Source organism: Heliconius melpomene, chromosome 21 (assembly GCF_056956725.1).
Source record: "Heliconius melpomene rosina isolate 202511_hmr_F chromosome 21, ASM5695672v1, whole genome shotgun sequence".
Taxonomy (NCBI): domain Eukaryota; kingdom Metazoa; phylum Arthropoda; class Insecta; order Lepidoptera; family Nymphalidae; genus Heliconius; species Heliconius melpomene.
The window spans coordinates 12,442,732-12,458,218 of NC_140409.1; the positions used below are offsets into that span (position 1 = coordinate 12,442,732).

Below are 15,487 nucleotides of genomic sequence, written 5' to 3' on the forward strand. Positions count from 1 at the left end.
GAGAAGCGCACACCCTGTCCAAAGGGGCGTGCATTGGGGGCGTGGCCAAGGCGGTCGCGGAGCGCGCGGAAGTGGCGCGCCCAGTCGGGTAGCTTCTCGACCACGAGAGGCGGGAAGCGCGGTTTCGGTGGCTGAGGCGCGGCCGAGGTGGTGGCCGGCGCCGGCGTCGGTGCTGCGGCCGCAGCGGCCGGAGCGGTGCGGCTCGGGCCCGGGCCGGGGGCCCTGAGCGCGTCAGCGAAAGTGCCTGCGTTCGAGGCATCCGGCTGGCTGCCGGTAGTGTTGGAGGCGGCAGGTGGCATCGTCCGAGGATCCCGCTGGCGTAGGCGGGGGTCGCGTGGGTTGGGAGGCGGGGCGGCGCGCGGTTGCGCGCACACGCGCTTGGCAGCCTCCTCATCGGCATCGTCTGTGGGCCGAGGACGTCTAGCGGGCGTTAGCGATAGAACGCCCAACAGCGGGTCGGCGGCGGCAGCGGCCGCGCCGGCGCATTCCAGCTCCTTTCCCTTGTCGTTCAGGTACATGGCAATATGTACCATGAGCGACCGGGAAAGAGCTCCGCGCTTCTGCAACTCGGACACAACGAGCATGTCCGAGTGTAGGCGCGACTGCGGCGAAAGCTCGTCCTCGACGCGGGGTGGCGCGGAGGGGGAGCGCTGCGGTTGCTGCATCTCCCTGGAGGCGGCCCTGGAGGGTCGCTGCGGCTTCGGTGTCATCATCAGTGGTGTCATCGTCTCAAAAGGGGCGGTCATCCTCTCGGCGGAAGTGGGCGGAGCGTCGGGAGGGCACGCGGTAATATCGCGTGCCTCCGGTGTCCGTCGTGCATCTTCGGCTTGGAGGGGCCTGCGGGGTGCAGGGCCGGGGGGGGTGGCTGCTATGGTCGGCATACTCCGACCTGGGGTCGCGGAGGCGCGAGGGCGCGAGCGAGAGCGGTCTCGCTGGGCGCCGCTGCGGCCGCTCATGATGAGCTGGCGGCGTCAGTGCCCGCACGCGGCAGTCATCGACCGCTTAATACGATCGCGAGATCAGTATGAGACGCGAGGGCGTCGGTATCCGTCGCGGCGCCACGGGGCGCTGGCGAAACTCGACAATGATTTCAATACGAAATAGTGGAGAGTTTCTTGATACTATAGGACTCGTGCCGCTGGAGTGCGCAGAGGTGCTTACTCGACGGCGGGCAGGCGATCCATCCGCCTTATTCTTGAGGTTGGTCGGCTTTAATACAAATTCGGGAGTCCCCACCCCTTTGGCTCGTTTCCCACGATGCTTTGTTTCTCATGGAGTTATTATATGAAATTTCCTCGAAGTCGGAAATCAGTGAGCCTATTGTCATCGACATCCAAATGTTCATGTGCCCCAACATGTGCAGCAGGGTTCTCGTAATGCTTTTAAAGAACTTTCTCTCCGAGTCATAAATCTACCATAGGCCCACATGCCGTCGAGCTCTTGTTTTATATTTATTATCTTTTATTTAAACCATTTGTTACAACAATGCTAGACTAGGTTGACTAACGGACAGATTTACCGACTTATATATACTGCGTCACCTTCAGGTAAAAACGGTGTGGCAGTAGTGCTTTCTGAAGAGCTTCAGAATAGGCTTCTTGGAGCTAATTGTCGCTGCAAACGCTTATTGCATGTAAGGGTGCTGATTAAGGGCGTTACCATAAACTTAATCAGTGCCTTTGCCCCGCCGGCCGGCTGTAGCGCGTCCGAAAAAGTATAAAGAGGTCCTACTTGCTAAACAGTGCCCTAATATATCAGCCCCTGGAGTGAGACTTACCGGACGCCCAAGAAAGCGCTGGTTGGATGTCGTGATGCAGGACATGAGAGCCAATGGACTCCCCACCGAAGTACTTGCAAAACGACCGTGCAATATGGAGTAGGTTGAGTAGAAAGACAGACCTTGGCAATAACCGGGATTAATGCCAAGAAGAAGAAGTATAGCTTAATTTGTCCCAATTTTTATATAATACAAGTGTTAGGTCTCTCTGGAGTCCCTCATGTCTGAAGATAGAGGTCAGCATCAGGTTTGTATCTAGACCAGATGATCTGTCTCCACCTGTATCTATCAAGTAGTAGTGATAGAGAATATCAGAGCTCGTACCCAGTGGCGGACTAAGGGGGGAGGGGGGGGGGGGGGGTGCTCCGCCCCGGCCTCGGGTCCAGGGGAGCCTCCAAATGGTGCAAATTACCTTGATCAAATCCTAAATAAGCCCTTGAAAAAACGCATAGTATCTACTTAAGAGGAAGTTTGAGGTTGGCTGGGGCCTCCAGGGCCAGTAAACAAATAAGTACAGGGATCAGTGCAACCTGTACCGGTAGTTTACATTATATTGATTAAAATTACTTTTATCTTTCTAATGATTATACAGTTTGAGTACTCACTAACCTGAAAGTGGGGCCCATCCAGAAGTAGCGCAAAATAAAGGTACATCTCTATATGGGAGGATGATTGAGCCATCTGATCGGTTTGGGTGCTTATAAGGGGTCTTAAAATAGTCCATAAATAATATATGTAAAATGGAGAATAATCACAAAATTTAAATTCTAGCTCATCGTATTGTCTTTTAAAAACAAAAAATACGTGTGAAAGAATTATTTTGATACGTCTATTAGTTTTTGAGATATTGTCCTTTAAAGTAAGCGCGCGACGCGAGATTCCGTCGGGCCATAACCGACTCGCGTGACGTCACAGGTCTTGCAAAACTCGCTCGCTCAGTTCGTCTTCGTTCACTCGCAGTTCGCGCTCTTCTTTAGCTGGCGTTCCACCACAAATTTAGTTTTGTTTAATAAATAACATATAGATATATTTTTAAATTCTTTTTTTTTCACAAACATAATGTAATAGCGAGCATTGTATTTTAAGATATTGAAGTTTTGATAGTACTTTGTCAAAAAAACAGTTCTATCTTGCTCGGTTTCATGGCGTGTTGTACCAAAATCTTTAGCTTTGATTATTTTTATTATAGTATCGATACTAGAAAGCTTGAATTTTTTCCAACAAGACTTGGCTTGGCTTGAGCGTTACCACAAACTTAATTAGTACTTTAATGGAGAGAATACTCAGAACTTTGATGGAGGCATACAGGAAAAAAAAGAAGAGCTCTGCATTAGACGGCCTTTGTAGATTTGCAGAAGGCATTTAACTGTGTGCCTCGTCAATGTATTTAGAGGGTATTGCGATCCAAAGGGATCCCTGAGGCCTATATTGAGATTATTAGGTATATGTACCACGATCCCGCTTTGCGATTCGCGATGGTTAGGACTGCTGTTGGCGGCACCAAACCCTTTAGATCACAGTAGGGGGTTCACCAATGCTTGGCTCTTAGTTTGTTCTTATTTATTGTAGTGCTGGATACTGTCACGGCTCACATCCAGGACCAGCCTCCATGGCTGGTGATGTATGCCGATGACATTGCACTCATTGAAGAGAACCAACTGATGCTGGAACGTAAAGTGAACCTCTGGAAGGGTGCGCTTCAGAACGGCAGTCTTAAAATGTGTCGAACTCCGAATACATAGCCTGAGGGAGCCCGGACTCGAGCACTGTCCTTATAGGTCCTGAGCCAGGCGTTAAGTTGGAAAAGTTTCAAGTACCTTGGATCCGTTATGTGCTGTCTGGGCCAAATGGTGGGAGGTTACTGGTGTGGTCTGCGACCGCAGAATACCACCCAAGCTCAAGGGGCTGATATATAAGAGCATCATCTGACCGGTTCTTTTATACGGCAGCGAATGTTGGCACTATCTCGGCACTATCTCGGCATTCTGAGGATCTTCACGTCACGGAAATGAAGAAGCTGAGGTGAATGGGCGGCATAATGCGGTTTAACGCATACGTTACACATTCATTCGAGGTAGTCTTGGGATCCATGACGTAGCGGATAAGCTCCAAGAGTGTGGCCTAAGATGGTATGGCCACGTTGCGCGCCAGTTAGGAACTGTGTTGGATGCTGGTGCCCTGCTATGTCTATCCTGTCCCTGGAGCTAGACCTCCGAACGCCCAAGGATGCGGTGTTTGGATGTCGTGATGCAGGACATGAGTACCAATGGTCGAACCACTCAGGACGTTACAGATCGTGTAAAGTGGAGTAGGTTAAGCAGGAAGGCAGACCCTGGCAACATACGCCGGGATTAATGCAAAGAGAAAGAAGACTTGGTTGCAGTTGTTGAAGACTCGTCGCTTCGACGATGTAGCATATTATAAATGTCATGGTATGTTTACAATCACCTCTGCTGGCGGCACAATCTTCGCAGATTACGTATAAACTTGTTGGTTCTTTTCATTGCATTCTAAACTGCAATAATATGGTTTAATACGTGCACGGTGTTCTGCTGTAATCTACATTTGGCAATACATACATTACCTACTCTTTTAACTTATGCGTACGCAATAGCATCATGACCATAACTCTCTCTTGCCGATATTATTCAGATATACATATATAAAAATATTACAAATCTACATAAAAGAAAATGTACATCTGCTCAACTTACTGCATGTATTTAGTTATATTATTATTATATTATTTTCACTTATAAAACAATCTTACTACTTTGAACTGGAATAAAAGGTTTGGAACTTTTAACGCAAATAGCGTTACCTCCAATATGAAACTAGTTAGGTTAGGTTACATTACAGCTTTAAATAAATAATTTCAAATAAAATAACATAAGATATTATTATCTATCCCTACCCCAAATCGACATAATATTACTAGTTAGACAACAAAACTTATCTTCGCATTTTTACTCCTTGCATTTCTGCGGCGATGAAATCACTATTATTCCATAAATAATCGGCAACCATAAATCCATCTATTACGGGTAGGTTATCCGATTGCCCTTTTTCGAATCCTTCATCCATTTTAATTAATTGGATTAACACTTTAGCACAGGTAAGTATCAAACAAACAAAGTACTGCGCGAGATCTCCTATCACCGTTGGCGACTAGTGAGTTCTGCCAGACCTGTGACGTCACCGTCCGACCGCGGGACTGTTAGCGGCATTTAAAATTTTTGCAAACTTCAAATGCCTGTAAAATCATAACTACTTGGTTTTTTTTAATGAAACAAAAACTAGTGTATTTGTATACGTAAAAACATTACTGTAACGAACTTTGAAGCATTATTTCATACCTATTACCATTCCTCATTATAGCGTAATTTTTCAAAGTGGTTTTGGAAGTCAAATGGCAGTTGCTCCATATAAAAACCGCCACTCCGCCTTTAATATGGAACGCAACAACGTGTTAAGTACGAACACCGCTTAAAACGCTAGTACCCAGACAGAAACTCCGCTTTGTAACGTGGAATATTGGCTCTCTAACCGGACGATGCAGAGAACTCGCAGATGTACTTATAAGACTTCGGGTCCAGTGTGCTTTCCTCCAGGAAGCTTGCTGGAAGGGCAATAAGCCTCGCAATAACGGACAGGGTTACCGCCTTATATACCCCGGGTCACCCTCAGGTAAAAACTGTGTGGCAGTAGTTCTTTCTGAAGAGCTTCAGAACTGGCTTCTTGAAGCTGGTGGTCGCTGCAATAGCTTGATGCGTATAAGGGTGCTGATTGAAGGCGTAACTACAAACTAAATTAGTGTGTCCAAAAAGAGTCATTCTGAAAGCAGAATGAAGAGGTTCTACTTGCTATACCGTCTACCGAAATGGTTGTTTGTTGTTGGGGAAGACTTGAACAGTCAGTAAGGCTGCTGAGCCGTGTGAACATGTTCACGGGGGTTTTAGATACGGACTTCGTAATACAGAGGGAGAAAATATTCTGAGAACCTATATTGCGTCTGATCTCGCCGTCGCGAATACGTTTTTCCAAAAGAACCCTCAGCACGGGATTAATGCCAAGAAGAAGTAGAAGAAGTATACGTATTTTGTCCCAATATTAAACAATCTTTAGGACGTCTGACAAGAGTAAAGATTACGTAAAGGGTTATACCAGGGTTATAATATTTTTTTTTACATTTTTCTCAAAAATATATTTAAATACGAGCGTTTTTACTTTAACGTAGGTGAGCGTGTACCTTAAATTGGGGCTATCTTTGAAAGGGCCTCACTAGTAATCTTCAAAATTTCAGCTTTACTAAAATGACGTAGGTCTACTAGGGTCCTGGGATCTCAGTCTATTTTATTTTATACGCGGAACTAATATTACTATAGCGTGTGAACTAGCTTATGATGATAAATTATTATCTATATGGGAACTAAGCTTAACAACTTGAACTGGAAGCTTCAGATGACGCTCTGGCTGTAGTCCTAGATAATCTGGTAGAAATTTACAATGAATTTGAGAATGATCAGGTTTTACATCTAGAGCAGATAATCTGCCTCCACCTGTACCTATCTATCAAATGGTAGTAATAGAGAATATCAGTGATCGTAACATTCTTATTTCGGTTTTGATACAAATTCCTCTTTCTTCCATACGTTATTTACACGGATGATAGCTTCTTTTGTTATCCTAATTCGTCTTTTTATCTCGAGGACACGAGGATTTTTTTTTGGTAAATTCTACTACATGTACTTAGTATTTTAAAAAAAATATGATATATCAAAATTTTATTACACGGGGGGTGGGGTCAAGGGGCCTCATTCAACGACACCGCCCCGGGACTCCGACGGTGTTAGTCCGCCACTGCTCGTACCATTCTTATTTTGGTTTTGATACAAACTCCTATTTTCCATACGTTATTTAGACGTATCATAGCTTCTTATTTATCCCTAAACGTCTTTTTATATCGAGGACACGAGTTTTTGATAAATTCTACTACATGTATTTTTGATATTTCATATTTTATTTTTCTATGTTTATGTAAGTCTAAATCAAACATAAATTACAAGATGTAAACTAAATAAGCATACACACTGAACGTGAAAAAATTGAGATATATAAAAATCTTTTTACACTGGGGGCCTCATTTAACTACGCCGCCCCGGGCCTCTCACGGGGTTAGCCCGCCCCTGATATAAAGTCAAATTCACCACTCGTTTTTAGGTTTTTTAAGGTTGTCCGTCTGTCAAGAACAAAAAGGTAACCTACATTATAAACGAAGGAACAAATGCGAAAAACAAACAAACTTATATTTATAATAAATTTCGTACAAAATGAGTAGGATATGCCTATAAATTTGTATTTGTCTACTTTATTCATCACGAAATCGATATCTTTATAGTATTTTCCCTACGATTATAAAATTGATTAAGAATTGACAACTTGCAAAAGACAACTATTACAAACTTATAATTGTCGTTCAATTTTTACTACTAGTACCTCCCGTATTTTAAAAGCTTTTTTAGTAGTTTAATACATTTAATATCCTCTTATAAAGTCGACCATAATACCATCTATGGAGTATTTTACTTGAAACTTTCACATAGTCTCTATGCATTTCAATAGATGTCAGCTACCGAAAAGAGACAAATTAGCTGGTTCTTTCAAATGCAGAATTTTACTTAAATTGGAATTACTGTTGATACAAGATGGCGTTAAATATTTTCGTTTTAAAACGATGTATGATATATGACATGTACCTATTATTATAACTAGTATTTTACGACATAGAATATCTTCTTTGTTAAAAAAGGGTCACGCTGTATCTTGCGTGACGCTTTTGTACGTAGAGGGAACCTGGGAACCTAGTGTTTGGACACAAGGTTCCCATTAAGGCTTACTAATTATATTTAAAATACAGTTACAAATTTTTGTGAACAAAAATACTTTAAAAAATAATAAAAAAACATGAATACGAGTACAGTCCGCGAGCCATAAGCTGAGCTTTGCTTTTGTGTGACTGTACACAGATAGTGTAGGTGTGTCACGTCTGCAAATGTATTTGCAGAGGGAACCTAATGTTGAGACACTCCGTTCCCCACTTTCCGCCGAATTCTGGAGGCATTGTGTGTTAAGCGGCTTAATTGCTAAGCTTGCGCCTGGCAGACTTTATATCCCTCTATTCAATCACATGTCACACTCGGCTCCGTTACCAGTGCAAGGAAATGAACATATTAAATATATCAATTCCTGGAGTAGGATTCCACGACAGGCGTCAAAGGCTCTCAAAGTATTGAACTGCATGTAAAAAAAAGTAACAGATAAATAAGAAAAAATGTACATTTGTACCTTCTTAACAACTTGTAATTTGTCTAGTGCGTTTTTTTTCGGTCTTGAGCTATTGGCTTTTACAGCGACACCGTTTGGGTAGGAAAGAGGGTACTCTGTCCCTGAAGGAATGCAAGCACTAAGTCTGTGAGGAAGTCGACAACTGAAGGGCGCCCTCTGCGGGGCTCGAACCTCAGCTTGCGGCCATCGAGTGGAACCTGGTGCTTGATTAAATTTGTCCTCACTTTCCGCCGAATGTTTTGAAGAAAATATTTAAATAAAAAAAAACATTTTTTTCCAGTTTTGTATTACATATAATGTTACATCAATAAAATGTTACATTGAAAATTGAAAATGTTTAAATTCCATATGTACGACATAAATACTAAAAGGATGATCAGTGCTGCCCAATTATACTATAGCATTAAGCCACTTTTCATCCAAATATAATGTAATATCAATTGTTCTTACAGAATATTATAAATTTACCTATGTATCACATGTGGACGCAAATTATATAAATAAGCATAAGTTTAAGATTTTTCGTATATAAATAATCTAAAATAATACATATTTTAGTATCACATAGAAAGGAAAACACACATTAAGAAATAAGTACTTAGGTATACATATTTCAACGCGACATTGTAACTCCTTAATGATATTATTTTTTCTCGTCTCGTCCCATTAATCTTGTTCTGACTTGAGCAATAAGCCCAGGCTGAGGATACAATATCTTCCCCTGAGTACAGAAGACCTGAGTAGACACGAGCCAGGTGTACGTAGCAGATCGTTACATACTAAATAATAATAAATAAATGCTTTATTAAGTAATTAAATGTTACATATACACTCTAATTTAGGTTAAAGTTGGAAAAAACACAGCACGTGCTCCAATTCTACAGGTTAGATATATATTGACAAAACAGCAAATACACAGAATATGTACAACACTAATTGCAGTTCATTCTGTTAAAAGTGGCAATAAAAAAATAAAATAAAATAAAAATACTTTATATGTTCAACAGATTTTACACAAAAATAATTGTTACAGAGATCTCCTTTTAAGCAATTAATGTAGTACTTAATTAGATAATTAATACTTTGAGGTCTACAATATGTTTAGTCTAAAGTACTTAGGTATAATATGTTTAGCAACATTTAACCTCTTCACCAAAATTAAGAAATCTTTACTTCTGTAGTCAAATGTAATCACGATTGTTGTATAAAAATGTTAGTAGGTACTTAAATCAAATCAACTTCACGCATGCATCAGAGTAGGCAGAGGCAACCTAGTGTTAAGTCACTCCGTTCCCAACTTTCCGAAGAATTGTTCGAGACATTGCGTGTTGAGTGGCGAAACTCAACGCCGGGCTATTGCCTTGCCAGAGCGAAGAAATTAAAATATTAATAAATATTTTTTCATTCCCCGGAGTGGGGATCAAATCCACAACCGTCGCGTTGAAGTCATACCTTGCTCCTGCGCCACGATGACCTCAAAGTAAGTATCTAAATATAACTATCATCTTGAAAATGGACATACTTATGTCTATGGAGAAAGAAAAAATATCGAAGTTGCGAGGAACAAATAGCGTCTCTTGATTTAAAGATAGGTATTATATTAATCTATAAACTTGAACCTCATGTATTACACTAAAATACAACAGCCACAACAAAAACGTAGTTGTTTAACAAAACAGTACACTCTTAAGTCTACTTCCACTAATCTACTTTAAAATGCCAAACTCCTCCTCGGTTTGCTCCGCTTTTTATTTTATACTACGAGTATAATAGAGCAAGGGTCGCCCTCGATGAAATGTATAGCCTCACCTTGTCTTTACTTATTCAGAATCAATGATCATCTAATATTGAATCGCAAATTATCGCCATTTAAATAATGATAGATACTGTATTGCATTTGCAGGACAGAAAATATTTTTATATCTTGTGTTTTAAATTTTTGATGTGCTGTTTATTTTTAGGTCTACCGCGCTTCCCTGTACCATTCAATAACTCTTTTTTCCAGTCGGTTGTTTCTTTGCTTTCTTCCCATACCACCATTTCTCCAGTGTCAGGGTCAATGGGACATATACCCTTGGACGTTCGCTTCCTCTTAGCGATACTAATATTATGTAGCATCTTCATATGCTTGTCATAGTTTGCCCAACTTGCGAACTTCTTATCACAAATATTACAACAGTATGGCTTGACTCCAGTATGCTGACGCATGTGTTCGCTTATGAAATTTTTAAATCGAAATTTCTTACTACAGAGAGGACAAGCATACGGATAGTTGTCTGTGTGTACAATAAAGTGATTGACCAGTTGGTTTGACAAACGGAATCGTTTACCGCACACGTGGCACTCATAGGGCTTCACATCGTCATGGACCCTCACGTGCACCCTTAACTGTCCGTTAGTTCTAAATCTAAGTTTGCAAATTAGACATGGAAACGGCCTGATGTCATCGTGTGCCATCAGATGTACGTTCAAGCCCTGTTTAGTAACATACGCCTTGCCACATCTCTCGCATGTATGTTCCGGCTTTTTACTTGTATGTTTCAAAAGATGACTCGATAATGAGCGTTTGTGCTTAAATATTTTCTTACAGACATGGCAACAAAGATTTTCATTTAGATTAGCGCGAGGAGCTTGTTTTGTTTGTGTGTCTCTCTTATAAGCCAGATTGTGCTGATCAAGTTCATCAGCAGTTCCAAATGACTCATTGCATCCGGAGCAGGCATGTTTATTTCTAGCGTGAGTTTTATAATGTAGATTAGTTTGACTTATTTCGGAAAACTTTTCGTAACACATATAGCATGAGTATTTTAAATATTTCTTATGTGTTGTGATATGAGTGACAAAGCAATCAAGTTTTGCCTTACGAATGTTACAATCTGTACATTTGTATGGGTTGCAACTCTCGTGTATCTCAATTCCATGTGTTTTAAGTTCAGCGACGGTAGGAAAATATAATTCACAATATTGACACTGCCAGTTATAATTCCTCCATGTTGAAATTATTTGCGGCAAGGATGGTGGCACCGATTGTTTTAAATTTTCTCGGGTTCTTTTCTTTTTCTGAGTTACTTGATTTTTCACTTTGGTTCTAGGTGATTCAGCTGATGATCCAAGTTCTGGTTCGATTGTAGACGTTACTACGTTGACTTCTAAATCTAATGGAGGAATATCGTCGACATTTAGTAAATAATATTTTTCGTCAATATCATAAGATGCGTCGTTCAATCCAGCGCACACCTCTTGAGCGCAGTCAACCATATTTACTAATTTATAATTCTCCTACAAAGATGTAAAACGATAGTAAATAAATGAATCTGACATTCAAGTCGCATCTATGTTTATGTTAAATTCCACCAAATTCTTTAATACTGTTTGAAGCATATCGCTTTTAATTGAAATATCAACAATCGCGATATTTGGCTTACACAAAACACGTAAACGACACACGTCATATTGATTTTTCGGCATGACTCGGAATTAGTAATGAATTATTAAAGTTTCTAGACAGTCACTTGATTTTTCGTTAAATGACCTGTAATATCCTGGCACTAGACAAAATATGCAGATCGATGAGCCTTCGACAGGAACATCTAAAACAAGAAAAGGGAAACGTTTATATATAGAAATATTTTGTACATATAATTAAAATTTAATTAATACTGCTGTCTCTACATAGAAGAATGGAAGATATATGAGAAAATCTATGATTAGGAGAATTACTTATGTAAAAGGACCCCTGACTAGTTTTTTGTCTAATTGGGTGTGTGTTTTGCTCGCTAATCTCTAAATTAAATAAAGTTCTCAATACTGTATTTCGGTAAATTTTCCTTAACATTTAGTGTTTGTTTTACTTCATTTGTTCAGTAAAACCACTTAACTTTTTTAAAAAGTTTAGTAAAGCCACATAAACAAAGTCACTGAAAATACTATCTACCATAAATATGTTTAATATTTTTTCTTAGTTATAAAGCTGCTCACTGCAATGTATAGTAAATTATTAGCGCGATAGTTACACTTTTTATGGAAGATATAATCCATACCTATATTATAAATTCGAAAGTAACTCTGTCTGTCTGTCTGTCTGTCTGTCTGTCTGTTTGTCTGTCTGTCTGTCTGTCTGTCTGTCTGTCTGTCTGTCTGTCTGTCTTTTCCGCAATCAGGGCCAAACCGCTAATTTAATTGTGATAAAATACTCATATAGAGATACTTGAGGGTCCCGGGATGAACATAGGATACTTTTTTTTTCTCATATTTGTAATATTTTCGTTATATACCAATATATTAAAATAATTAATTTGACAAGGAATTTATTCCGCCATGTTAATAACAATCGTCGCTACGCGTTGCTAAGCAACAGCTTGCAAAGTTTGCTGTTTTAAGAAAACGTCACCCACAGTGAGTTTGCTTAATGCATACATGGTGCGCGCCGATATAGATTTATACAAATCATTAACAAAAATTAGATGATTTCTATAATTTGATATTCATCCTTATGAAAATAAATATAATAGTCACTTTTAGCATTTCATCTAGATGGAAATTATAGTTTACTGTATAACATTCTAATAAATAATTAAGATGTGACTGATTCCAAATGACCTAGCCTTCGGGCGGCATAATATGAGTATGACCGACGCGAACGGGCGGATGACTTTGATGATTTTGTAAATTTTTATAGATTTTCGAATTACTATTATTTTTTATGTAATTATTTGCTGCTTATAATTAATTTATCTCAGTTCGGTTATCTATACCGATGTTATACACTTAAAATATCGTAATTTTAATCATTTGAGATTTTATTTAATATTGTTCGCAAAAATTAATAATTATTTAATATAGAAAAATGTTTAGTACGCGCGCACAGCAAACTTTAGGTTTTTTTTTCTAATATTAAGAATTTCCTTTAGTTACTTTTACTTCTTTGGTTTGTTCATTTCGGTTACTCAGATATTTTTTCTAATAATAAATCTCCACTTATTATTATTTTTTAACTTATTTTAATGATTTAGGCTTATATTTTCGCGGGCGTAGCCGCGTCCGGGCCCACTAGTCTATATATATAAAAGGACTTGTCCTCACTGACTGAGGTAAGACGCACGTACAGTCGTAACCGCTAATGGTAGAAACGTGAAATTTGGACAGATGTTTACTTTCGTAATCTGGACATCCACTAAGAAGGGATTTTGAAAAATTTTAACCCTAAAGGGGTGAAATAAGGGTTCAAAGTTTGTATAGAAAAAAAAATAAATCGGCACCGATTTTTATAAAATTTGAAATTTAGATTTTTAAAAGTATTTAATTGAACACGTGTTTCATGGTTTTCCAGAATTCACCCCCTAAGAGTGCAAATAAGGGGTTGAAAGTTTGTATGGAAAAATCTTTAAATCGCTACCGATTTTTATAAAATTTTAAATTTAGACTCTTAAAAATATTTCATAGAACACATGTTTCGTGGTTTATTAGAATTCAATCCTAAATAAGCAAGCGAAGCTGCGCGTGTCCGCTAGTATATTATATTAATTAAATCAGAAAAAACACTTTCCACTGAATCCTTAAACGGACGTAGGTATTCTAATGGGTAACGGAGTGACTTAACACTAGGATCTCAGGTCAGGTCATTTTAATAAAAAATTGTATACCTAAATTTTTTAATTTTGAGTCTATCTCAAAATTGTTATTTTACGTGTTCTTTACCGATAGTAGCTTGTCTTATACTATAAATACAAAAATGAAGTAGATAGTTTCTTTAAAAAAATAATAATAAGTAAATGAAATTCAGTAAATCGCTAAATTCGCGGTCGCGGATCATTTAATACAAATTTAAGACTAAATTTATGGTAAAATATTAGCTGCCGCTTATTGCAATCACATAAGAGAAAAAAAATGTTGCCACACCTCGTTGTACCATGCACTCTATCGATTTTTCAGGTGTCTTTGTCGTGTAAAATCATAATTTCTAAAACTAATACTAGTAACTTACTGTAAATCCTTTGTCAGAACATTTCAAGAGCAGAAAACATTGAATAAAACATTTTGAAGCCAACTATAAGAACAATGAAAAAAATATTATTTTAACATAGAGCTGCTGCTGAATTCAATAATTTTGTGATTCGTCCTGCGCATGTTTGACGTCCGGCTTAGTGTTTCCAGGTGAAAAATATGGATAAACAAACAATTATTCGTTTTTAAAAGCTTTTATTTAACTTGCAATGTATGTATGTGGGTTCGGGTGAAATCTTGGAGCTCAATTTTGAAGTAGATATCGTCAACCAATTGAGCTGAAATTTTGTATACACGTTTACTTTGGATGACAATGCACGATAAAATATGTGACGTCAATCTAAATCTAATATGGCGGACCATGCAAGATGGCGGAATTGTTATTTTTATTGGACTTCTACCATATAGGTATCAAATGGAAGGGATTGTTGAGAGCAACTCGAAAAATTTCTAAATCCAATATGGAGAAAATCAAAGATAGCCGAGTATCTATCTAGTCTACTTCTACAATATAGATATTAAATGAAATGGGTCGTTGACCGTAACTCGTAAAATAATGTGACGTTATTCTAAATCCAATATGGCCGAACATCTAAGATGGCGGTATAGTTATTATTTATGCACTTCTGCAATATGGATATGAAATGAAAGATCTTGCCGAGAACAATTAGAAAAATAATGTAACATCACTTGAAATCATATATATATCATGAATATTATAACATTATTAAAGTTATTTGTGCTTTCATATAATGAAAGGTATGTTCGTACGATTAAGCTGAAATTTTGTATACACGTATAAGGTATATATCGTATAAGGTTTGTGACTTCATTCTTAATATAATATGGCGGACCACTCAAGATGGCGGAATAGTTATATTCAATGCTCTTCTATAATATGGGTATCAATTGAAAGTTGTTGAGAGTAACTCGAAAAATAGTGTACCGTCATTCTAAATTCAATATAGCGGACCATCCAAAGTAACAGTTATCAAATGAAAGGGCTTCTTGAGAGCAACTTGAAAATGATGTAACGTCATTCTAAATCCAATATGGGGGACCATCCAAGATGACGGAATAGTTATTATTTTTGTAAATCTCCAATATGGATATCAAATAAAAGGGCTCGTTGGGAGTAACTCGAAAAATGTGACGTTTTTCTAAATCCAATATGGCGGATCATCAGATGAGTGGAATAGTTATTATTTATGCACATTTGCAATACGGGTACCAAATGAAAGGGCTTGCCGAGAATAATTAGAACAATAATGTGACATCTATAGTGAGAGACCTAGCCAGTGGAAACTAAAAGTAAAAATAAATTAAAAGCAAAAAATCATTTTTAGAAAAAACGTCTATTTA

General features: G+C 38.7%; 1 protein-coding gene and 1 pseudogene across 1 annotated transcript; one reads left to right on the forward strand and one right to left on the reverse strand.

Moving 5' to 3' along the window:
• Positions 1-1,024: 1,024 nt before the first annotated feature.
• On the forward strand, positions 1,025-4,226 carry LOC146527305 (uncharacterized; annotated as a pseudogene).
• A 4,727-nt stretch (positions 4,227-8,953) lies between these two features.
• Positions 8,954-14,326, reverse strand: LOC146527306 (uncharacterized). Its single transcript, XM_085206256.1, has 2 exons — positions 14,106-14,326; positions 8,954-11,712 (listed from the first exon to the last, which is right to left on the reverse strand). Exon 2 carries the CDS (start codon positions 11,378-11,380, stop codon positions 10,040-10,042), a length of 1,341 nt encoding a protein of 446 aa, XP_085062382.1. The 5' UTR covers positions 11,381-11,712; positions 14,106-14,326; the 3' UTR covers positions 8,954-10,039.
• Positions 14,327-15,487: the final 1,161 nt, after the last annotated feature.

What these genes read in the sequence shown, in the direction of transcription:
- LOC146527306 (XM_085206256.1), bottom strand. Translation starts at nt 11,380, where the DNA reads ATGGTTGACTGCGCTCAAGAGGTGTGCGCTGGATTGAACGACGCATCT.